We start from the raw sequence: 21,485 nt of genomic DNA on the forward strand, positions 1-21,485 counted from the left end.
ATTTGCTGTTTGCGTTTACATTCGTAATATACACAACAGTAAAATATGCAAATGGTCAATTATTTATACAAAACATAAGTTTATTGCAATGGAAATTCAAATAACAGTTAAGATGCTGAAAATACTCAGGAAATTAGGTGTATTGTAACAACATTACAAGAAAAATGGGAAACTGCAAAGCAAGTGCCGGAGTGGACCCTTAAAAAATATTAAATTAAAACAAATCTGTTTTTACACACAGAACACTGACATTAACACCATGAAACAAGGAATGGCAGATACCTGTTGTTGGCATTGGTAATTATGTGCAGAGGTAGGCAAGATAAATCCTTTCAGTTGACTGATAAAACTGGTTTAGAGATTTACTTGCATTGGAGGTTGAACATCTATCTGACAATGTATTGGCAGGTTAAAATAATGACACATGAAATCTCTGGTTCAAAAAGGCAAATACGGTACTAAGCTATTAAGGAGAGCAGTGCGTGAATGACAAAAACAAAGATTTTCTTTTTTAGCAGACTGGACCAAAGAAACTTAGTACCAAACTTAGGTCTAGCAGCAATATGCAAAATACTAAGAGAATTTCCCTATCTGATATTTCCCTTATGAAAACAGCTCTCCAAAACACCCACTGATACATCAGAAATCACCTGGGAAAAGACACTATGTCAAAGAAACATCCTCTGACAATGTATTAACAGCTTATAAGACAATAACTAGTACAAAAATGAAGTAAGCAACACAGTCCATGAATTAATTGGTTCTGTCTAGACCAACTTCACATATGGATGTCAGGAAATACTGCCTTTTTAGCTACTGAGCACCAAGTTGTGTCAATGGGATTTAACAAAAATAATACACCTCAGTTTAAGTTTAACAAATTATATGCTACTAATGCTCTTCAACTAGATCATAAATGCTTAACTCAGGACTATAACACTATTACAAACTTCAAGTACAATATGCATTTTTTTCAATTTAAATCAAAAATAAGTTGACAACTGCAAATAAAAGGTACACTGAAATATAGCACTACCTGCTCTATGTTGCTTTTTCGTTCTGTTTTCATATGACATAATTGTCCAGACTAAAATGTTACTCTAAAAAGTAGCTAATACATCTGGGAGATTAGAAACAAGTGGATTCTTATTTCATTCTGGATTCACATGCTTGGTGGTAACATTTATGGGCAACAAAAAACATATTTTTTAAAAGTGTTTTTCCGTGAGGGAAGGATAAATGCTGGACAATAGATGACTCCAATGTCTCATTTTGAATCAAAAGCCGTAACGTGGTTGATCTATTAGACAAACCTGATAGAAGTGTGTCTTAATATGTACCATTTGGATATAAGGCCCAGGAATGAATCGGAAGGTCATTAACAAAACACCACTATGTTCGTGATTCATACAAAATACTAAAACTATACAAATGGGATTCATCTCATATGAAGTCTGAGTTTGCAGTATGAACAAACCTCTATCTATCTAAAATGGTCTGATTGCTAATACTGTAATATAAACACAGTGGGTGATGTGTGTTAAAGCAGACTGATAATAAAGCAGATCAGTACCAGGGGTATTTGGCCCCTCAGGAGAGTCCAGGAGTCCCTTGTTATAAAAACAGCACGTCTCAGCTGTCTATGCCGAGTGTACTCGATCACGCGGTGTCGTTGTCGTGAATGTCGGCGTTACTTCCGAACAGCGCGGCCAGCTGCTCGTCGTAGTTGACGATGTTCCTCTTCATGATGTCCATGCAGGGGCCCAGCAGACGCTCAAACGCCTGCACGTCCATCACTAGAACACACAAACACCACACGCAGACAAAAAACACAAGGACAACCACATCAGCTGAAGCTAACGTAGCAAGGCTATTGGAGATCATCTAGACTAGAGAGCATGAGCATTGAGATCATTCCTGGAGTGCGGCGCTCCTCCAGCTGATTGCGGTCATTAGCTACTTACCTAGACACTTGACGTTTCCCACAGCGTACGCTGAAGCAGCCCGGGGCTTGTTGGTGACCAGAGCCAGCTCTCCAAAGTACTGTCCCCTGGTGCACATGGCAATCTCCACCTCCTCTTCCACCCCTTCTCCCTCCTCCTTTTTCAACTGGGGGGGACAGACAGTCAGACAATACAAGACATATAGTGGTATCCATAGGACAAACAGTACTAATGACATGCCCGGTAACCGTGCTTTCAGCTCATTTTAACCTGTTAACACCAGACATATTAACACGTGCGGGGCGGCAGGTAGCCTAGTGGTTAGAGCGTTGGACTAGTAACCGAAAGGTTGCAAGATCGAATCCCCAAGCCGACAACGTAATAATCTGTCCTTCTGCCCCTGAACAAGACAGTTAACCCACTGTTCCTAGGCCGTCATTGAAAATAAGAATTTGTTCTTAACTGACTTGCCTCGTTAAATAAAGGTTCAATAAATGTGCATGAATACGTATTGACAGTTCCAGAAGCATAGACTAGCCTTACCTTGCTCGTATTCATCGTTATTCGCACTTGACCAGATTCTACTATGTAGAAACAGTTAGCTGTGGCCCCCTGGAAGCACAGCAACAGTTAGTTTTACATTTCACATGGACTTTCTCCAAATACAGGGATAATGAGAGCGAGAATTACCTGAGCTATAATCTGTTCTCCATCCGTGTAGGTCTTGGAGGATAGAACATCCACCACACACATCCTCTCAGAGACCTGTCAGGACAAGAGAGAACAGTTGTGGTAGCTGTTATAATGCTCTACAGATGGATAAACACAGCTTGTACTGTAGTTATAGGTGCTTATGGTGTACATCATTATGCATTGTATATACTATAGAATGCAACGTGTTAGAACTGTGCTATTGATGCATTATTAAGGGCCTGTAAGTAAGCACTTCACTGTGAGGTCTACACCGGTTGTATTCGTCGCATGTGACAAGTACAATTTGATTATCAAGAGTGTCACTCAGTCAGAATCACTCTCAGAGATGTTCCAGGTTTGCATGGAATAATCCCAAATTAGTAGTTCCGACTTGTTCTCCAGGAGCTGATTATTATTCAATCAAATAATGGTCATTTATTTGACAATCCCTTAAAAATGGCACGCAGTTGTCAATGGTTTTAGCGGAGCTAGGGGTGTCTTTGCCCCTCCAGCAGGCAAATCGAACATTCTGCACCTCACTGAGAGGTTTGTTGATAACAACCTATAGAGATCACAGTTGTTACCTGTAGGGATGTGAGCAGGGGCAGGGACTCGATGAAAGCCTCGTACATCTTCCTCTTCTTGTGGTTGTTCTTTACTATGATCCTCCTGAACATCAGTCGGTCCTGGAGTACATACAACATCACAGGCCTCAGATCATTTCAACCGAACACCACATTACATGGTTTACTCCAGTAACCAAGTTGTTTCAACACTCAAGTCAGTTTCACCGTTTTGTCCCGTAATGGTTAAGATTATGATCTCAAGTGAGTCGGCTAATGCCTTCAGACAACTAAGGCGTGTTGGCATGTTTTGCTTTAGGCATCACTTCTGTAATTCACTCCACAATCTACCGGGGGGCATAGCCTACCATTCAAACCTACAGTACGTAACAGCCTACCTACACGTCCTCACATCCATATCAGCTACAGTGCAATCCGCTGGTTCACCCTAAAGCCTTCAACCTACCATGCACCAGAGGGCTCCCGCAGAGGTGGCGATGATGGTGGCTGCCCTGGGGGTGTTGTACATCAGGGCCAGTTCGCCAAAACTGCCCTGGTTGTCATAGGAACCCACCACACGCTCCACTCTGTCTGCTTTCATCAGGATGTCAAAGGTCCCTCTGGGATAGAAGGCAACATCATAATGATAAATTCATTCATCTAATAAATATTTATTACATGGGAAAATCTTATATATCGCACCCAACTCTGGCCAATAGTAGTGCATAATAAAGGAAATAGGATGGGATTTCAGACCCATCGTCGCCAGTATTTTTTTAAACCTTTATTTAACTAGGCAAGTTAATGATGGCTTACACCGGCCAAACCCGGACGACGCTGGGCCAATTGTGCGCCGCCCTATGGGACTCCCAATCCCGGCCGGTTGTGGCTACTGCCTGGATTCGAACCTGGGTGTCTGTAGTGACGCCTCTACCACTGAGATGAAGTGCCTTAGACCGCTGCGCCACTCGGGAGTAGCGTCTCAGAGTAGGAGTGCTGATCTAGGATCTGTCCATCTAATTACATTCATTATGATCTAAAAATACAAAACTGATCCTAGAACAGCCCTTCTACTCTGAGACGCTTTGTGGATATGGGCCCCGGGTCTCAAAAAGTGTTGTATAGACTGTCTAGTCTGTTTACAATGTCTCGATGAATCTGAAGTCCTACCTTTCGATAACATAGAAGTTGTCCCCATCGTCATCCTGGTCTATAATGTGTTCGCCAGCCTCCACTGGCATCTCAAACATTGCATCCAGTACCTGGGACATCTGCTCCTGTTAACACAAACAGAGATATATCAGTGACACGGCACACAGCAGCATCCATATACAATATTTGTTGACTTTTCCTCAATGCATTTGTTCAACCTAGTCTTTCCACCCCACTTCACTTTACCGGGTCTAGGTTTTTGAACAGCAGAATGTCTTTGCAGGCCTCCTGTAGTCTGTGCCTCTGCTCGTCGGTTTTAGGATGGGTGATCTTTTAGAGAGCCGAGCAGAGCCATAATTAGCATGGATTATTATAGCTACTGTATCAGGTTCATGTACAGAGTGAAGACAGTCATCTAATCTCCTTCCCGCCCGGTTTCACTCAGCATCTGACTTCTTATGCCGAAATGTTCTTTTGTTCCTGATTAAATACACAAACGTTCAACCTAAACCAGTTTTGATCGACAATGGTTTGCAGTGGTCCAGCGGCATCACATCATTAGCTAACTTGAGGTTAAAGGTCAACCCCATAGTGATGAAGGTTAAGTGTTCTTACCCTGGGCTCTTTGTCCTCCTCCTCCTCATCATCAGGGTTGAACGCTTCAGCACACACTGTGGAGAGGAACAAGAGTCATCACATTACACTTGAGTGCCTCCTTCAGGTTTCACTCAGGATTCCAAGAGTGATTCCAACCACACCAAACCCAGGAGGTCACAATCTGCAGTGTAATCCATTTCACCCAGCATTGTTTACGCCAGTGATGTCGTAAAGGTGAACATGCTTGAACTCTAGACTGCTCCTTATACTTGAGTACTGTGTGCATTGAAAACCCTCTGGCTAGCAGACAGACGTTTGTGTGATCCTGCTACAGTACAATTAACATATGTGATAGTGATGACAGCAGCAATTGCTGCTCCGACTGGATCAATAGTCCCAGCCACAGAGAGGATATCATTACGCCCATCAAACACACACTTCAGATTTCATTTCCTGCCACTATCTGTAGAAAACACTGGAAAAGTGAGTACTTTTGTGGATGCAAAATACAAGGGACAACCAAACCAGAGTTCTTTAACTACACTATTGTTAGATGACATAGCTAGAATATAAAACCTTCTTACCTGAAGACCTTCTCAAGAATCTGTTGAGAATCACTGGAGCTAATAAAACAAAGTTGCATGAAGATTAGATGTATTCTACTGTGATATAACCATGCAACAAGGTTCTGGCTTAACAGACAGAGCGTTCTGATCTAAAATCACCGTTGATTGTTTTTAGCTAACGTTAGCAAGCTAACACGGAATGAATCTAGCTAGCTGACGCTACTGATGCTCACCCAGGTCGGGATAGCCACTGACACTGTCAGAAACATCTTTACACTCTGCACTGGCCAAAGTAAACAATAGGGGTTATTCAAGGTTTTGGGATGGTAACTAGATAGCCATTTCCCTTCGAGACGTGATTGTGAGTTCAATTGCCTTTTCTTGGCCTGGCATCTGTTACCCAGAAGTACAATTATCGCGAAAGTTGTCACTTCCCCCTGTCCACGAGGGATTCATGGTAAAATGGGCAGTAGCTAACGTCAGCTGGGCTGACTACTATAGCTATAGTATAGTAGTAGCAAACCGTTAGTGAGCGTGACTTTCTCAGTTGCTGCTACCGTAACGTCGTTAGATAGTTAGCTATCAGGGTTAGCAGCACCACACAGGCAGTATTGACTTTTCTAGCAGAATGGTGTTAGCTACCTACGAATTCCTCCTCGTCGTCGTCATCTTCTTCTTCATTTTCCGAATCGATTTGCATTGCCTCCTCGGCAAAATTGACCGCCCTTCCACTGCTAACATTACCACCAGGTCGACCGTTAGCCGAATTTCGGGCATTGTCAAAGGCGGATCCTCTCTGATTCTCCTTCAGTTGGATGAAATACTGCAAGGCAAAGTCCAGAAGGTCTCCTGGTTGATTCCTCAACACTTCCACTGTAAAGCTTTGCAACAGCTCCGTCAGTCCGTCTGGGATTTCAATACTCATTTCTAATCGGTTTTAAGAGTCAGGCAAATATAAATACTCAAAATAAAAAATAATATTCCAGCTCAGGCTTGCAAGGGTTGACAGCTCACTTGAAAAATAATTCCACAGACACAGCCTTTTGTTACAAATGTTGTTGACGTTACACCCATTCTCAATTTCTGTTCATCTGTAGCTAGCTATAGCTTGCTAATTTAGCTACCGCCTTTTGATGAAATCCGAATGAAAATGGCAGTAAAAATGCTAGCTAGCTAGCTCGCATCATTTTGCTGCTGGCTTCAGGAAACCCACGCATGTGACCCAGGTATCCATGACAACCACCCATCTAGAGATTGCGCACGCAGAATCATAGAAATAGAACAGTGAGCAGATCAGTCGCCACTCCATCTCATCGGAGGATCGTTTTACCAGACAGTACCGAATGTTTAGAAACTATTGTGATTTTACCATTCTCAAAATTCACATCAGTGCATTACCAATATTTCGTCATGCATATTGACAGTATAGCATAATACTTGATTTTTTTGCGTAACAATTGTCCTATGTAGACCTACACTGCAGATTCCATTTGTAATTGATACATAAATACAGCAACTGACCTCCTTAGAAGTTAATGAATAAGAAAAAGTCTGGGTTGGGCAGAGTGTTTTCTCCTCTACAGTGGAGCAGAGAGGAGATGAAGGAAACGTTCTGTTCTGTCGCTGTAACAATGTAATATAACCATACTCCTATTTCATCAAACAAAAATTGGATTTATTAACATACAAATTGATCTGCAAAGACATACTACACAAATAGATTACTTTTTCAAGCAGTGAATAGAAAACATTTGGATGAACAATGAAACAAAAACACAAAGGAATTCAAGTATGAGTTCTCAGTCATCATCCTCCTCCTCCTCTTCTCTCTGACAGGTGTGTGCGAGTGTGTGTGAGCTATTAGCGTGTAGTACAGTGTCCACAGACAGTAGACTCCTGAGACACTGTAGAACAGCCAGGATCAGTTGATACTTACAGGACACTGACTCCACACCTGAACTAGAGCCAGAGCTTGACCAAACCGACATCTCCTTAACCCCTGACCCAGATCCTGACCCAAACATAGACCCTGACCCAGTGTCAGCCTGGACCATATTAGAACCATCCGCTGACAGAACAGCACTCATTTCCGGCGGGTCCGGTAGGTTACGTATGCAACTGAGAGTGTGCGCGTGAGCCTCCAGGTAGCGCCGAGGATTGTGGGAGTAGATCTGTCTGGGCACACTCAGCAGGGCCTCTGCTAGCATCTCCGAGACAGTAGGGTCGTCCAAGTGTGACAGAGTGTGTGTGTCTGCGTTTGACAGAGTGTGCGTGCCTGTGTGTGACGGAGTGTGCGTGCCTGTGTGTGACGGAGTGTGCGTGCCTGTGTGTGACAGAGTGTGCGTGCTTGTGTGTGACAGAGTGTGCGTGCTTGTGTGTCTGTGTGTGACAGAGTGTGTGTGTCCGTGTTTGCGCTGTAGGAGGGTGTGGTGTAACAGGAACTCAAAAGTCCCGCCCACGGAAATGACACAACAAGGCTCCATCACGTCTGCGCGTGCCATTCTCTCTGTAGCTCTAGTCCTGTGTTTGGGCCCCCAGGTAGTATGCAGCATGTGTAGAGCATCTCGTACAGCACATACACTCTGTTCCGTCTGGCCCTCTGTCAGTCCACACACAACCAGACTGTGGGGTCTGCCCCTGTCCTCTGTCTTAGGAAACCCCACATTGACGAACCTGGGAGAGACAGAAAACCACATAATTAGAATAGTGTGTGTGTGTGTGTGTGTGTGTGTGTGTGTGTGTGTGTGTGTGTGTGTGAGCGTGTGTAACTGTCCTGTTACCATACCTGTGAGCTCCCAGCACCAGCGGCCGGCAGAAGGTAACCGTAGCAACATGTTCTTGTCCAATCACAGCCCAGTCTGAGACAGGCTGGGCTCCACTGATCACAGAGAACAAGGTGAGGTCGTCTTCACACACACACTCTAACACACACACCCCGTACCTCCCTACTGCAGCCAGGACGGCCTCCGACTGTCTGACTGATGAGAGGAGCAGAGACACTCCTAGATGCTGTAGAATGACACACACACTGTCTAACCCCCGCCCTAATCTCACACACACACTTTCTATTCCTCTATTAGCCCCACCCACCTCCAGCACAGTTCCACCAATCAGCAGGCTGGGTTCCAGGGGTTCCGTCACCGCTAGGGCCCTGATTGGTCCATGGTCGCAGAGTGGGAGGGGTGTAGAGAAATCTGCATGTATGACCTGGCCCTCCAGCAGACGGGAACAGCCAATAGGGAAGCCTGATACTGCTGTGTGCAGAGCAGGGAAGTGTTCGTTAATGAAGTCGCCATGGCAGCTCCAATGCGAGAGCAGCTCACAGGTCAGTCGGCTGATGATTTCAGCATGAGTAGGGCTGATCCGGGTGTGAAGGAAAGCACTGAGTAGGCGGCACAGAGTGTGTGTGTCTGTTTGTCCTGGGGTGTGTGGGTCTGAAAGGGAGGAGCCATGTGGAGCCACTCCAACAGTGATGACATCACTGAGCTCGTCCAATCCGAAGTCCAGCAGAGCTCCAGCCAAACGCTTGGCACCTGCGCCTTCCCGGCGGGCTTTTCGGGTGTGTTTCTGTATCTCCCGTAGCAATGAGGCGAGTAGCAGGACGAAGGTCTTGGAGCCATCTCCTGTCACCGAGCTGTGTCTCCTCACACACTCCACCACCATCCTACACACACACACACACAGACAGAGCTTGAGATTTCACAAAGTACTGTAAGCGTGAACGTGTGTGTGTATCTCTGTACGTACACTACCGTTCAAAAGATTGGGTTCACTTAGAATTGTCCTTGTTTTTTGAAAGAAAAGCACATTTTTTGTGCATTAAAATAACATACAATTGATCAGGAATACAGTGTAGACATCCAATTGCGCTCCAGTATACAATCACTTCTCGAGCTCAGGGCATGCCTGGCCCAGCATGCATTTGTAGTCTACTTGTGTGCTGCTAAAGCTCCTTACTTTAACTACTGTCATGGAGTTCACTAAATATTTTCAATAAAGTAACTGATCAAACACACCAGTGAAAAATCAAGGTGTCTTACAAAGATGAGGAGCAAGAGAGGGAGTGTGGTGATGTGTCCACAACTAAATAATCATTGCGGTATCTGAAAAGACACATATCCCGAATACACGATGGTGTACTTACTACGTGCACATGCTAAAAAAAAGGAACGAGGTGAGTAGCTAATTAAGTTTCATTGTAGCAAAGTATTTATACATAACAAATCAGATCTCTTCAAATGTTCCTTCATTTGGGTTAGATTATCTATACAATAGGCCATAATTGATTTTCATATTCCAACTTTCAAGGCGCTTTCCATTTTTGATTGGGTTGTTTTGACTAAAAACATTTAGGCCTACCAATAGAAGAAGAGAATAACAACTCTGCTTTCCTGCTCAGCCTGGCAAGAGCGGCCAAAAGGTTGTTGAGCATCCCCAGTGGCTATGCAAGCTTGGAGAGGATATTCTCCACTGCTGGCCTGCTCTCCAGGCACCATCACATGAGCCTGAAGCCAGACTCTGGCCAAACTGGTGTTTCTAAAAAATGAATTCCAAGGAACTCAAGACTGAGCCTAATAAGGCCGTTTTCATTTAAGTCACAGCTTATATGCACAATTTATAGACTATAATGATTTAATACAACAAACCTTTGTTAAAATGCTGAGCGCTTAATGTCTCGGACTCCCTACCAGCCTAGTGTGTTCACAATATATTTCTTTGTAGGCTATAGCATTGAAATAATTGTAATATAGCCTAACTAATCAATTTTCGTTCCTTCTTAGGCTCCCTGGCTGGCTCCTGGCCTATTTAGAGTGTTTAAATGCTGTTTAATATGACATGTAGCCTATTTGAAATTACGAGCACGTCTTACATTCACCTTTTCATGTTTATTAAAGTACTTTTTATTCAAATCATATGGTTTGGTTTCAATACTTCACAACCAAATAGTAAGTCCAGGTAGTCAAAAAATATGTGGGTGTTGGTTAAATTGTAATTTTAATGAATGGAGCGAATTTGGAGCTGCAGTTTTTTTCCCTGTGAGCTTTGAGTGGGTTTTAGTGGGCCGTTTGAATGGACGTGGAGCGCTGGAGCTGTGCGCAGGCATCGCTCCATGAGCAATGAGCGAGACTTCCGACCGCTTAACTCCACTCACATACTCTGACTTGTGTTACCTGGCCAGCGGGTGTTCCACCCGCAGGGCTGTGAGGATGCGTGTTCCGTGGCGTGTCAGCAGAGTTTGCCCCGTGTCCCGTGTGAACAGCACCTGTCCTCCATCAGGACCAAAGCTCCTCCGGATCACAGCCTCCAGGACACTCACTGTCTGCAGTACAGAGTCCAGCTGCAGACACTGGGGCTGCAACCGCATCCCCAAGACCTGAGAGATGGAGAGAGGCTACCTGTCCAGGACACACAGACACAATTGGGTTAGCTGGGATTCACTGGCTTCAATGTCAATAATTGGATAACACTGGGCTCACACATAAAGGCGTCGCGGGCGACATGGGGTGGCGCTGCACACATTTCATATAAATTGAAGTAGCTAGCTAGCCTACTTCGATACTGCGCGCCTGATCCTCAACCTCTTATCTTGATGAGTGAAAGGTCACTTTATGGTAAAACTATACTGACTACATCCACGATACAACACCGAAATTCTGATTGTTTACGTGCACTCACCTTGGTGTGGAAAAGCTTCCTTTGGTTTCCTAGATACCTCTTCCTCTGATGGTGTTTGTAAGTCACTCTGTTTAAAGTCTGTATGCCGCCCTCTAGCGACGGGAGGTAATATATAACTATATTTCTCTATGATCAGGTTTATTATGGTACTGCCACCATCAGTCATGCAAGTCTGATGTTATATTAACAGATGATACAATCGGATTCAGTGCATTAGGAAGCGAACAGGAGTCAAAATGTATGTATAACTCATAAACATATGGTAAGATCAGGTTTTGATCTTGAAAGTGCAAAGTGCAAAGTGCAAGACTGGTACTGTATACAGTCCATGGTACAGTCAATGAGTAATGTATTGGAACAGCTGGTTACATCATTGAGAAGAGTTGCCAAACTTTTAGATCCAGACTTTAATCTCAGACTATATCTCCCTCTCTCCTTATTTGGGAGTCTAATCAACATAGTAATTGTACCTAAAGTGGTTTACAGTTGTCACATGTGTGGTCCTTGTGGGATTCGAACCCATCACACTGGTGTTGGCAGCCCACTAAGCCATTGGCACCACAAGGGGAGCCCCCTAAGCCGAGCGTTTATCCACCCCCTGCTTGATGCCCAGCACCAGGTGTAGGAACCAGTTGAACTGCACGGTCCAGCCCTTGTCCCTGCAGATCTCTATCTGGTCCAGCAGGTGGCGCTGTGCCTCCTCCTCCGTCCGGCCCACAGTCAGCGCTTCGCGGATGTACTCAATGTCTTCTTTGCTGGTGAGCTGAGGCATGCCCGTCATCAGCATCATGGAGAACAGGATGACGAGGAGGTTGGTGTGATGCCTCAGAGCCAGGTAGGCCCGTACACACACATCCTGGGAGAGAGGGGGTAGGTATGTGTTAGTACTCTAGATGAGATAAATACTCTAGTTAAGTGTGTGTGTGTATTTTTACTAGTTAGACAACAAGTTAGTTTGAGTACCTGGAACTTCTGGAAGTGTGGGCTGCTCTTCTTCCCTGATGTGCCCATGACATAGAGTAAGTCTGGGGTGAGGACGAAGGGAACCCTCTCCTTACTGATACCCAGGAAACTCTTATAGTTCCCCAGTATGTGGCCAAAGTCTATGTGGAACAGGTTACCTGTGGGCAGACATATCAATGGGGGGGAAAGCATGTTATAGATCAACCATCCAATACATCAGAAACAAATTACTACATTCAGATGAACAGAAAACCACTTTCTATGGGTTCACCCACATATGTAGAGTATTGTGGAATGTATTCCTAATGTTTTGGCAACCACTTAACGCCAAGTACTGTATCATGTTTGTGCTATAGGGAGATGAGGATGAGCTCTGGTACCAGATTCAGTGATCATGATGTTGTCGTTGTGTCTGTCTCCTACCCCCAGGACGTAGGTGGCCACACAGTACCCTCCACAGGAGAACACAAACCTCTCTACCGCCTGTTGGAACTACAGGGAGAGACACACACACACACACACACAAAGAGAGAGAGACAGGGAGAGACAGAGAGAGACAGTAAAAGAGAGGGAGAGACAACGGTGGCGAGTGAAGGGGAGAGAGAGAGAAGGGAAATGATAGAGACAGAGTGGAGGAAATGAAGAGCATTTGTAAGCTGCAATTTCATACAACCAGCTCTGCTCGATTATTTCCACAGACAACATTGGAGCAAACACAGTGACTCAAACCGTGTTTCATCTTTCTCTATTTATCTGCTAGTGTTGTGGTAGCTTCTGTGGTATACCTTCACCCTAAAGCTATGGTGACTGCTGCGTGGGGATATTTCTAAACGGCCAATTCAAAAATAGACATAGCAGAGCTGAAAATGTGGAGGTGCTTCAGCCTACACAGTCTGAGTATACGTGAATAGTGCTGCAGACAAAGCCCTGAGTAACAGGAAATGTAGAAGGGGTGTTTCCTTCCCCCTTAGCGGTGCAGTTATATCCTCTACAGCTGAGACGCTGCAGCACCGCGGGAGTAAATCGAGCTAGCTACCTTTTCCTCGCTCACACACTTTTCCCGCAGCCACTGGTTGAGAATCTCGTCCTTGAAGGCTCCTGTGCTTCCCACAACGCTCTGCTGGATGTTGGCAATAGTGGTGGCATCCTTCACTATCTCAATCATCCCTAGAGAGAGAGCGAGAGGTGCTTATTTAATAAGAAATGGCACATGTATATATGTAATTATTTCTACAGTATATGTTATAATATATTATTATTAATGTGTCATGACAGTGTAAAATCAGTTGACATACCTATTTCATTCCCAGTAGAGATACAGCCGTAGGGCAGTAAGCACAAGTCCAAAGACTCTTCCTCCCATATGGATTCCATGATCAGCAGAATCTATACAGAGGAGCACTTCCTTGTCATGGAACATTTGGTGGACAGTTTTGCCTAACCCATTGAGAAAGCAAGCCCACACACCTGTAGAATGAGCATGTCCTGCCTGAGGTCATCCCCGTCCTTAAAGATGACCCCGATGGTGTCACTGGACAGGGTGGATGGAGTCAGCCCTCTTAAACTGCAGCCACAGCGGTCTCTTCTTAGAGGCCATCACCTTACACTGCTCTATCTGAAGAGAGGGACCCATGTTTACAGTCAAACACAGGAGAGAATGGAGGAGTAAGAATACAATTAGTGGATGATACAGGAAATGATGGTGAAAACAGGGATGGAGACAAGCGAGAAGAGACATGGAGGAAAATAAGAGGGGGGTAGAATAGAGATGGATAGGTATTATTCCACTCACCACCAGAGCACCAACCCGTTGACCCGGGTCATAGGGCACTCTGAAGCTCTCTGGCAGCCCAGACGTCTGCAGGTTCTCCAGCTTCTGACGCAGCTGGAACACAACTGAACATAACACCGGGACTCATTACATATTCATTTATAAAGGAATTTATCTTGATCTCTTATACGAGGTACATTGACTTGAGGCGACAGGCTCACCTTGTGCAGAAACATCATATTTCTCAGCAGACATGGCCTTGATCTCCCTGGTGACTTTCTGCAGGGCTTCTGTCATCTCCACCTGTTGATGATAATGAATCGGATTATTCTTTATTAAGGTCCTCGTTATCTGACACGTTAGCGACCTAGTCTTTTTAAAATCGGTCTTTTAGATCCTTGAGGAACTCTTCTCACCCACTCCTACTGTGTCCGATCACACATCACACCGTACTCTTGTTTACGGCTGGGGTCAAGGCTATACGATCACCCACCTGGCGTCTAAAGTCCTGCAGCATGTCCTCTCCACAGCCTCGGAGGTAGGCTTCCAGCAGCACAGAGTATCTCTGCTGATAGTGCATGGACTGGGCGATCTCACTCCTCAGGAACCAGAAAAGAAAATGACCTATCCTCTTACTCCTGAGAGCTCTCTTCAGCAGGAACCTGGCCAGGGCACTGTCATGGTACGGCTCAAACTTCACAGCCTGAAAAACACAGAGGAGCACACATATGCATTTTTCTCAACATAAACACATCATAAATGCAAGCAAAATGTTTCAATAAATTGTAATGCAACATTATAAAGTATCTTCCAGTTTGGGGATTTGTTCATAGTCATACTGTTTTGCATGTTTAACCAAGGCCTCATTGTTGACAGTAGAGACAGTTATTTGACTCTACAGTGACGAATGGCACATGCAAAACTACCCACGGGTGCTCCCTTCTGGGAAAATACTAGGTAGTGTTGTCTGTAAAGTTATTGTGTTTTTTCCTGGTCAATGTATTAAACAACTACTTTGTTTTTATGTGTGCTTCTACACTCAGAGACAAGTAGAACAACCACCTGTGACTAGGGCGGTTTAGTCTTTCTCGTCATGAATCTTGTCCTGGAGGCAGCTCTGCAGAGTGGTCACTAGCTAGCACAGCCACAAAGTCATACAATCAGATTTGAAACCTAACCTTAACCAAACTGCTAACCAAAACGCGTAAACCTAACCTTAAATTAAGACCAAAAAAGCAAATGTTTGCTTTTATGAATTTTTACAATATAGCTCATTTTGACTTTGCAGCGGACCTATCTAAAGTGAAATCGCTCTGTTCTGCCTCCGGGACAAGAGTCATGACAATAAATGCCAACTTGCATGACTAGGGCTGGGTAACGAAACTCGGTTCCTCTGTGGAACAGGCCGAATCTTGACAGAACCAAGACCGAAACACATCAGACATTTCTCAGCCAAATGTTGGTTCCAACAAGTCTAACAAACTCACCTGGACCAGCTGCAGCAGGTATCTCAGGACGTCGTCGTCCCCCAGGGTCTCCAGCTTGCGTACGGCCATGGAGCGGACGTGAGCGTCAGAACAGTGGCAGTCTAACAGCTGCATGGCCAGGCCCACATCCAGCACACTACGGTCCCAAACAGAGCTCCTCTCCAGCAGCCTATGGGTGGCCAGGACAGCCTCCTGTCTACCCCACCGCACAGAGCCCAGCAGCTTGGGGTACGCCCTGGGAGGAGGCAGAGTTTTACAACATCTCAATAAAAATCAGATTACTCAAAGTTATTCAGTAATATAGTATTAGATGACCATGCCAGTCAGTCTTACCTGGGGTGACGCATACACTCCTCTCTGAAGTGCCACAGCAGCTCTTTGTCTTCTTGGCTGAGAGGGTGCAGTGGATCGGTCTCAACAATTGCCTCAAACTGCTTCCTCAGGTGGTTAGGCATCTCCCTTTGCCCCCTGTCCCCTCCCTCGGCCTCCCCAGCCTCCTTGCCCTCCCTGCTCTTGGGCAGGGCCACTGGATAGCAGTACTTGTCCAGCAGGATGGCTACGGCCATGGAGGAGGCCTTGTCTGGGTTGGTGGCTGAGGTCAGCTTGTCTGCATTGACGCTGCTGTTGTCCTCGGTCTTCTCAGGCATCTTCCACATGTGGAGGATGAACTCTCCCTGGCGCAGCAGCGAGCGGTGGTCCACCAGCAGCAGGTTGACGTAGTACAGCAGACGACTCTTAGTCTTACTACCATCATGGCTGCCGCTGCCACCTCCACCTGTGGATCCTCCGTTGTCCTGGTAGGAGGAGGTGCCCTTCGAGATCTGGGTCTGGGCCTTCCCACAGGACACCTGGGGAGAGGAAGAAAAGAGAATAGAGTTAAATTGTAATGAATTGAATTAAGTTGTGATTCATATTATATTCTCCAAATAATAGACTGGTATTCTACAAACAAATCCCACAACAAAGATGTTGGCTAAAGCAAATATAGACACGGCTGTCAGACTAACCCAATAAACCTTATACAGTTTACCAGTTTACCTGTAGGCTGAGGCGAGCCCCCTTGGGCAGGTCTCTGATGCGTATATTGAACTCCAGCCAGGTGTTCCACAGCACCTCCTCAGTGAAAGCCTTGGAGGAGGTCCTCTCCTGAGCCAGGAGCTGCTGGCCATGGAAGATACTGGCCTCCACATACACGATCAGCTCTGGGTTCCTCGGCAAAGCCGGGATGTCTATGCCCAGGACTTTAACCCTGAACTTCCTGTGACAGTCCCACAGAGAGATGGTGAAGACCCGTTCGTGGTCTTTCTCGTCGATCGTCAGCTGCTCATGGGTGCCTGTTGGAACAGAGGAATATACATCATCTTAATCATCAAAGAAATATTTCCCACAGTAAAATAATGTGCTATAATATTGGTTATTGTGGCACAACTCTATGGGCTAGGGGAGTTTGTTTACTTGAAAAGCACATATTGTAAATTGTAATCTATTGGTGAAATATTCTGATATGATTACTATGGGAATATTGATGCTAGTTTACCTGCCACTCCAGTACAGTCATCCACCTGTGCCCAGTCCTCTTTCTGGACCAGGTCTTGACCCGGATTAGGAGCCGACTCCAGAACCAGATGGATCTCCTCTCCGTTCTTCAGACACTGTCGGACCCAGTGGAAGTCCCTAACCGGGTGGTTCCCATAGATATACTCTTCCCTGCCACACACCCTCAGGACGTAGTCTGCCTCACACACATCCTCAGGAACTCCCAGCAGAACCCTCTTATTGGAGATCTTCGTAAAGAAGGTCTGGAGCACCTGGACGGGCGTGTCGTCGATGGACACCTTGATGGTCTGGCTGGCCTTGTTCCTGTGAATGACCAGCAGGATGTGGCTGTTGGTCACCTAGAATAAAATATTATTCAATCTTTATTCATCCATGATACAGAGACAACGGAAATTGGCAATTTTTTGCTGTCCCAGTACCCAGCTACATCACCCGACACAGAACAGGCTGGGAGCAGGCAAGAAGCAGAGGGTCGCCCCGCAGAGCTGCACCCCTGGAGCAGCCAGGTTAGGGGTTACACACCTTGGTGAGCAGGTACTCCGGGAGGTGCTTGGATGTGATCCAAGGGTCCATTGAGTAGAGTTTGGGGTCCCGGTCGGACAGCTCGATCTTGCGGGGTGTGAGGAGCTTCCTCCGGGTGAACTCCAGCTCGTCATCGTGCACGTTGCTGACGTCGGTGACGTCGGAGCCAATCAGGTAGTTGAGGTACCTCTGGTACTGTGTGGACTCCTCGGATGGCTGAGGCCGGCACGTCAGGTGGATCTTCCCCACATCTTTCTTCAGAGCTTTAGATTCAAACACAACTTTATTCAAACATCTCAACACTCCTCACAATAAAATATACCGCATACAAATAATTCAAAGATATTAAAGACTTAAAGCTTTTACCTTTCCAGTAGCGGATGCAGTCCAGGGTCTGAAACACCTGGTGCTTATCGTAGATCTCACACCAGTTGCCCTTCTTCTGGTAGAGCAGGATGCAGTGGTCAGGGGAGTACTTCTGATATAACTCAGGGCACAGATTGGTGGCTACTACCCTCAGCCACACCTGGGCTTTCACCTGCTCCACCGTCCAGTTCCCAGCCACCTCCAGGAGCAAGGTGTCCGGGCTGCGGCTACTCTTAGTGGTGGTGGGGAGGACGAACTCGATGGCTATCTGGTCCATGGCCACGGAGAAGGTGGAGGTGAAGGCTTTCACCTTTCTTCTCCTCCTCCGGATCTCTTCTCTAAGGACTACAGGTTGAGGTTCTTCTTCATCGCTCACTTGCTGTTCCATAACACGAGTTATCTATTATCAATGAAGAATAAAATATATCAGTTTAGATTAAAATAGATGGATGTATAAGGGATGTTAAATGTAGCATGTATAATTATCTCAGGTTTGTAAATATAGCCTATAATAAGATACTCTATCATGATATGTTATGCTCATAATAATTCAATTTTTTATGATGGTGTATATAAATCTTATTCAACTTCTTTCAGATGAACTTCTCTGCATAGGAAGTTGCAAAGCAGTGAGCAAGGAGAAGCACTGACAGCAGTAACAACCCCATACAGTCATTGCTATCACCTCATCAAAAGAAGAGAAATGTTGCACTCAAATTGAGTAACCAGAATTTGGCAACATTGTAAATTACACCTTAGTCATTTCAGAAAGATTTTCCAAAAATGACTCAATCACAACTTGAAATGAAATTGACAAGTCTCCTACACCTGCCCACAAAAACAAACCTACAGTATATTTTTTTAAATCATACATTATAAAAAAATACAACAATTATTGATGAAACTTCAATGTAGAAATAGTTTCCCCATGAGCAAATCCAAAGCCGTTAGATTTCAAAAACAGAAAGTAACGGTAATTTATTGCCGATTATGCGCCAGGGAAAGTATGAAAGCCAGAGAAAACCATACGGAGAAAACGTACCGCTCAGTAGATCTAAACACACTAACGCCAGCATCAACATGACACAGTTTGTCACTAGGCATGTGTAAATAATTGAACAATGGTCCCAGTTTCTCCGTAGTTCATGTTGAGTCCGATGAAGTGGTACTAAAACTTTCTGTCGGCTATTCCACTCACCCCTCCCTGTTATGTGTGAAGCCGAGTTCAATGCAAGCCTACATGTTGTGCTCTTATTGGTCGCTCAGAGTCGCCATAACTGTAGTTTTGAGGGAACTGGACTACAGAAACCCACAGCCAAATAATAATTTCATTGCATAATCATCACTATTACTATTACAGATTTTTTTGCCGTTATAAACTGGGATAAGTATGTTATTGTTTCCATGCCAAGACTGATGCATTTTTATTATTATTCCATTGTCATATTCACTAAAAACGTTTTCTCCCAAAAAAAAAAAAAAAAAAAAGCATTTGTCATTCTCCATCAAGGTATTGTTTCATACAATTATATAAAACTAGTAAAGATTCTAAGCTAAACAGTTTTTGCATGATGAGGGTTCTTATTGAATGCCATCAGTTACAACCAATGATTTATATATATATATATATATATATATATAAATATACAGTTGAAGTCAGAAGTTTACATACACCTTAGCCAAATACATTTAAACTCAGTTGTTCACAATTCCTGACATTTAATCCTAGTAAAAATTCCCTGTCTTAGGTCAGTTAGGATCACCACCTTATTTTAAGAATGTGAAATGTCAGAATAATAGTAGAGAGAATGATTTATTTCAGCTTTTATTTCTTTCATCACATTCCCAGTGGGTCAGAAGTTTACATGCACTCAATTAGAATTTGATAGCATTGCCTTTAAATTGTTTAACTTGAGTCAGACGTTTCAGATAGCCTTCCACAAGCTTCCCACAATAAGTTGGGTGAATTTTGACCCATTCCTCCTGACAGAGCTGGTGTAACCGAGTCAGGTTTGTGGGCCTCCTTGCTCGCACACGCTTTTTCAGTTCTGCCCACAAATTTGATGGGATTGAGGTCAGGGCTTTGTGATGGCCACTCCAATACCTTGACTTTGTTGTCCTTAAGCCATTTTGCCACAACTTTGGAAGCATGCTTGGAGTCATTGTCCATTTGGAAGAGTAATTTGCGACCCAGCTTTAACTTCCTGACTGATGTCTTGAGATGTTGCTTCAATATATCCACATAATTTTCCTCCCTCATGATGCCATCTATTTTGTGAAGTGCACCAGTCCCTCCTGCAGCAAAGCACCCCCACAACATGATGCTGCCACCCCCGTGCTTCATGGTTGGGATGGTGTTCTTCGGCTTGCAAGCCTCCCCCTTTTACCTCCAAACATAACAATGGTCATTATGGCCAAACAGTTCTATTTTTGTTTCATCAGACCAGAGGACATTTCTCCAAAAAGTACAATCTTTGTCCCCAGTTGCAAACCATAGTCTGGCTTTTTTATGGCGTTTTTGGAGCAGTGGCTTCTTCTTTGCTGAGCGGCCTTTCAGCTTATGCCGATATAGAACTTGTTTTACTGTGGATATAGATACTTTTGTACCTGTTTCCTCCAGAATCTTCACAATATCCTCTGCTGTTGTTCTGGGATTGATTTGCATTTTTTGCACCAAAGTGCGTTCATCTCTAGGAGACAGAACGAGTCTCCTTCCTGAGCGGTATAACGGCTGCGTGGTCCCATGGTGTTTATACTTGCGTACTATTGTTTGTACAGATGAACGTGGTACCTTCAGGCTTTTGGAAATTGCTCCCAAGGATGAACTAAACTTGTGGAGGTCAACAATTTTTGGCTGATTTCTTTTGATTTTCCCATGATGTCAAGCAAAGAGGCACTGAGTTTGAAGGTAGGCCTTGAAATACATCCAAAGGTACACCTCCAATTTACTCAAATTATTTCAATTAGCCTATCAGAAGCTTCTAAAGCCATGACATCATTTTCTGGAATTTTCCAAGCTGTTTAAAGGCACAGTCAATTTAGTGTATGTAAACTTCTGACCCACTGGAATTGTGATACAGTGTATTATAAGTGAAATAATCCGTCTGTAAACAATTGTTGGAAAAATGGCTTGTGTCATGCACCAAGTAGATGTCCTAACCAACTTGCCAAAACTATAGTTTGTTAACAAGAAATTTGTGGGGTGGTTGAAAAACGCTTTTTAACGATTCCAACCTAAGTGTATGTAAACGTTATATACATCACTGGTTACAACCGCTGTCAGTGAGGTTTGGGTTTGTTGAACAATAGCGCACCCTTCTGGTAATGGTGGTTTTCATTTCACCTATGTTTCAATGAATCCAGCAAAGGTGGCTGCAATGTCGAACAAGCCCATAGACTTCCATTGAATCAGAAAAAAACGAGAGAGTGGGATGCATAGACTGTAACAAATAGTGAGATGTCTCGCTTCCTTTTCCGTCTCTGATTTCAGAGATGTTACAACAATAATGTTGGCTCCTGGGGAAAAAAATAATTTCACAAATAATTAATTTGACAGCAGTCTCATATTTTTATCTATACATTTTTAAATACAATAATTTACATCTTCATTATCATGGTAAAATGTTATT

At 44.4% G+C, this 21,485-nt stretch overlaps 3 protein-coding genes across 6 annotated transcripts; all 3 read right to left on the reverse strand.

Annotated features, from left to right (window-relative positions):
* Nucleotides 1-59: 59 nt before the first annotated feature.
* On the reverse strand, nucleotides 60-6,757 carry LOC129838524 (cAMP-dependent protein kinase type II-beta regulatory subunit-like). 2 transcript variants are annotated; one of them, XM_055905560.1, is made up of 11 exons: nucleotides 6,157-6,755; nucleotides 5,533-5,571; nucleotides 4,967-5,022; nucleotides 4,598-4,681; nucleotides 4,370-4,476; nucleotides 3,666-3,819; nucleotides 3,221-3,322; nucleotides 2,634-2,708; nucleotides 2,487-2,555; nucleotides 1,965-2,109; nucleotides 60-1,796 (listed from the first exon to the last, which is right to left on the reverse strand). In XM_055905560.1, exons 1-11 carry the CDS (start codon nucleotides 6,437-6,439, stop codon nucleotides 1,660-1,662), a joined length of 1,251 nt encoding a protein of 416 aa, XP_055761535.1. In that variant the 5' UTR covers nucleotides 6,440-6,755; the 3' UTR covers nucleotides 60-1,659. The 2 variants fall into 2 exon arrangements, with proteins under 2 accessions (XP_055761535.1, XP_055761536.1); XM_055905561.1 differs by lacking the exon at nucleotides 4,598-4,681 and having other exon boundaries at nucleotides 6,157-6,757.
* A 410-nt stretch (nucleotides 6,758-7,167) lies between these two features.
* On the reverse strand, nucleotides 7,168-11,276 carry bbs10 (Bardet-Biedl syndrome 10). 3 transcript variants are annotated; one of them, XM_055905603.1, is made up of 5 exons: nucleotides 11,191-11,276; nucleotides 10,686-10,910; nucleotides 8,605-9,178; nucleotides 8,300-8,392; nucleotides 8,062-8,187 (listed from the first exon to the last, which is right to left on the reverse strand). In XM_055905603.1, exons 2-5 carry the CDS (start codon nucleotides 10,877-10,879, stop codon nucleotides 8,164-8,166), a joined length of 885 nt encoding a protein of 294 aa, XP_055761578.1. In that variant the 5' UTR covers nucleotides 10,880-10,910; nucleotides 11,191-11,276; the 3' UTR covers nucleotides 8,062-8,163. The 3 variants fall into 3 exon arrangements, with proteins under 3 accessions (XP_055761577.1, XP_055761578.1, XP_055761579.1); XM_055905602.1 differs by having other exon boundaries at nucleotides 7,168-8,187; nucleotides 8,300-9,178; nucleotides 11,191-11,273; XM_055905604.1 differs by lacking the exon at nucleotides 8,300-8,392.
* A 35-nt stretch (nucleotides 11,277-11,311) lies between these two features.
* Nucleotides 11,312-19,049, reverse strand: LOC129838548 (phosphatidylinositol 4,5-bisphosphate 3-kinase catalytic subunit gamma isoform-like). The gene is given in 17 exon segments (XM_055905601.1): nucleotides 11,312-12,046; nucleotides 12,154-12,311; nucleotides 12,534-12,645; nucleotides 13,190-13,320; nucleotides 13,449-13,539; nucleotides 13,621-13,701; nucleotides 13,703-13,768; nucleotides 13,946-14,049; nucleotides 14,146-14,227; nucleotides 14,418-14,627; nucleotides 15,412-15,646; nucleotides 15,745-16,259; nucleotides 16,450-16,745; nucleotides 16,949-17,306; nucleotides 17,491-17,753; nucleotides 17,857-18,256; nucleotides 18,899-19,049. Coding segments are annotated over 16 exon segments (3,372 nt in total). The 5' UTR covers nucleotides 18,245-18,256; nucleotides 18,899-19,049; the 3' UTR covers nucleotides 11,312-11,764.
* Between the last annotated feature and the right edge of the window lie 2,436 nt (nucleotides 19,050-21,485).

This window comes from Salvelinus fontinalis, chromosome 39, assembly GCF_029448725.1.
Source record: "Salvelinus fontinalis isolate EN_2023a chromosome 39, ASM2944872v1, whole genome shotgun sequence".
In the NCBI taxonomy this organism is placed as follows: Eukaryota; Metazoa; Chordata; class Actinopteri; order Salmoniformes; family Salmonidae; genus Salvelinus; species Salvelinus fontinalis.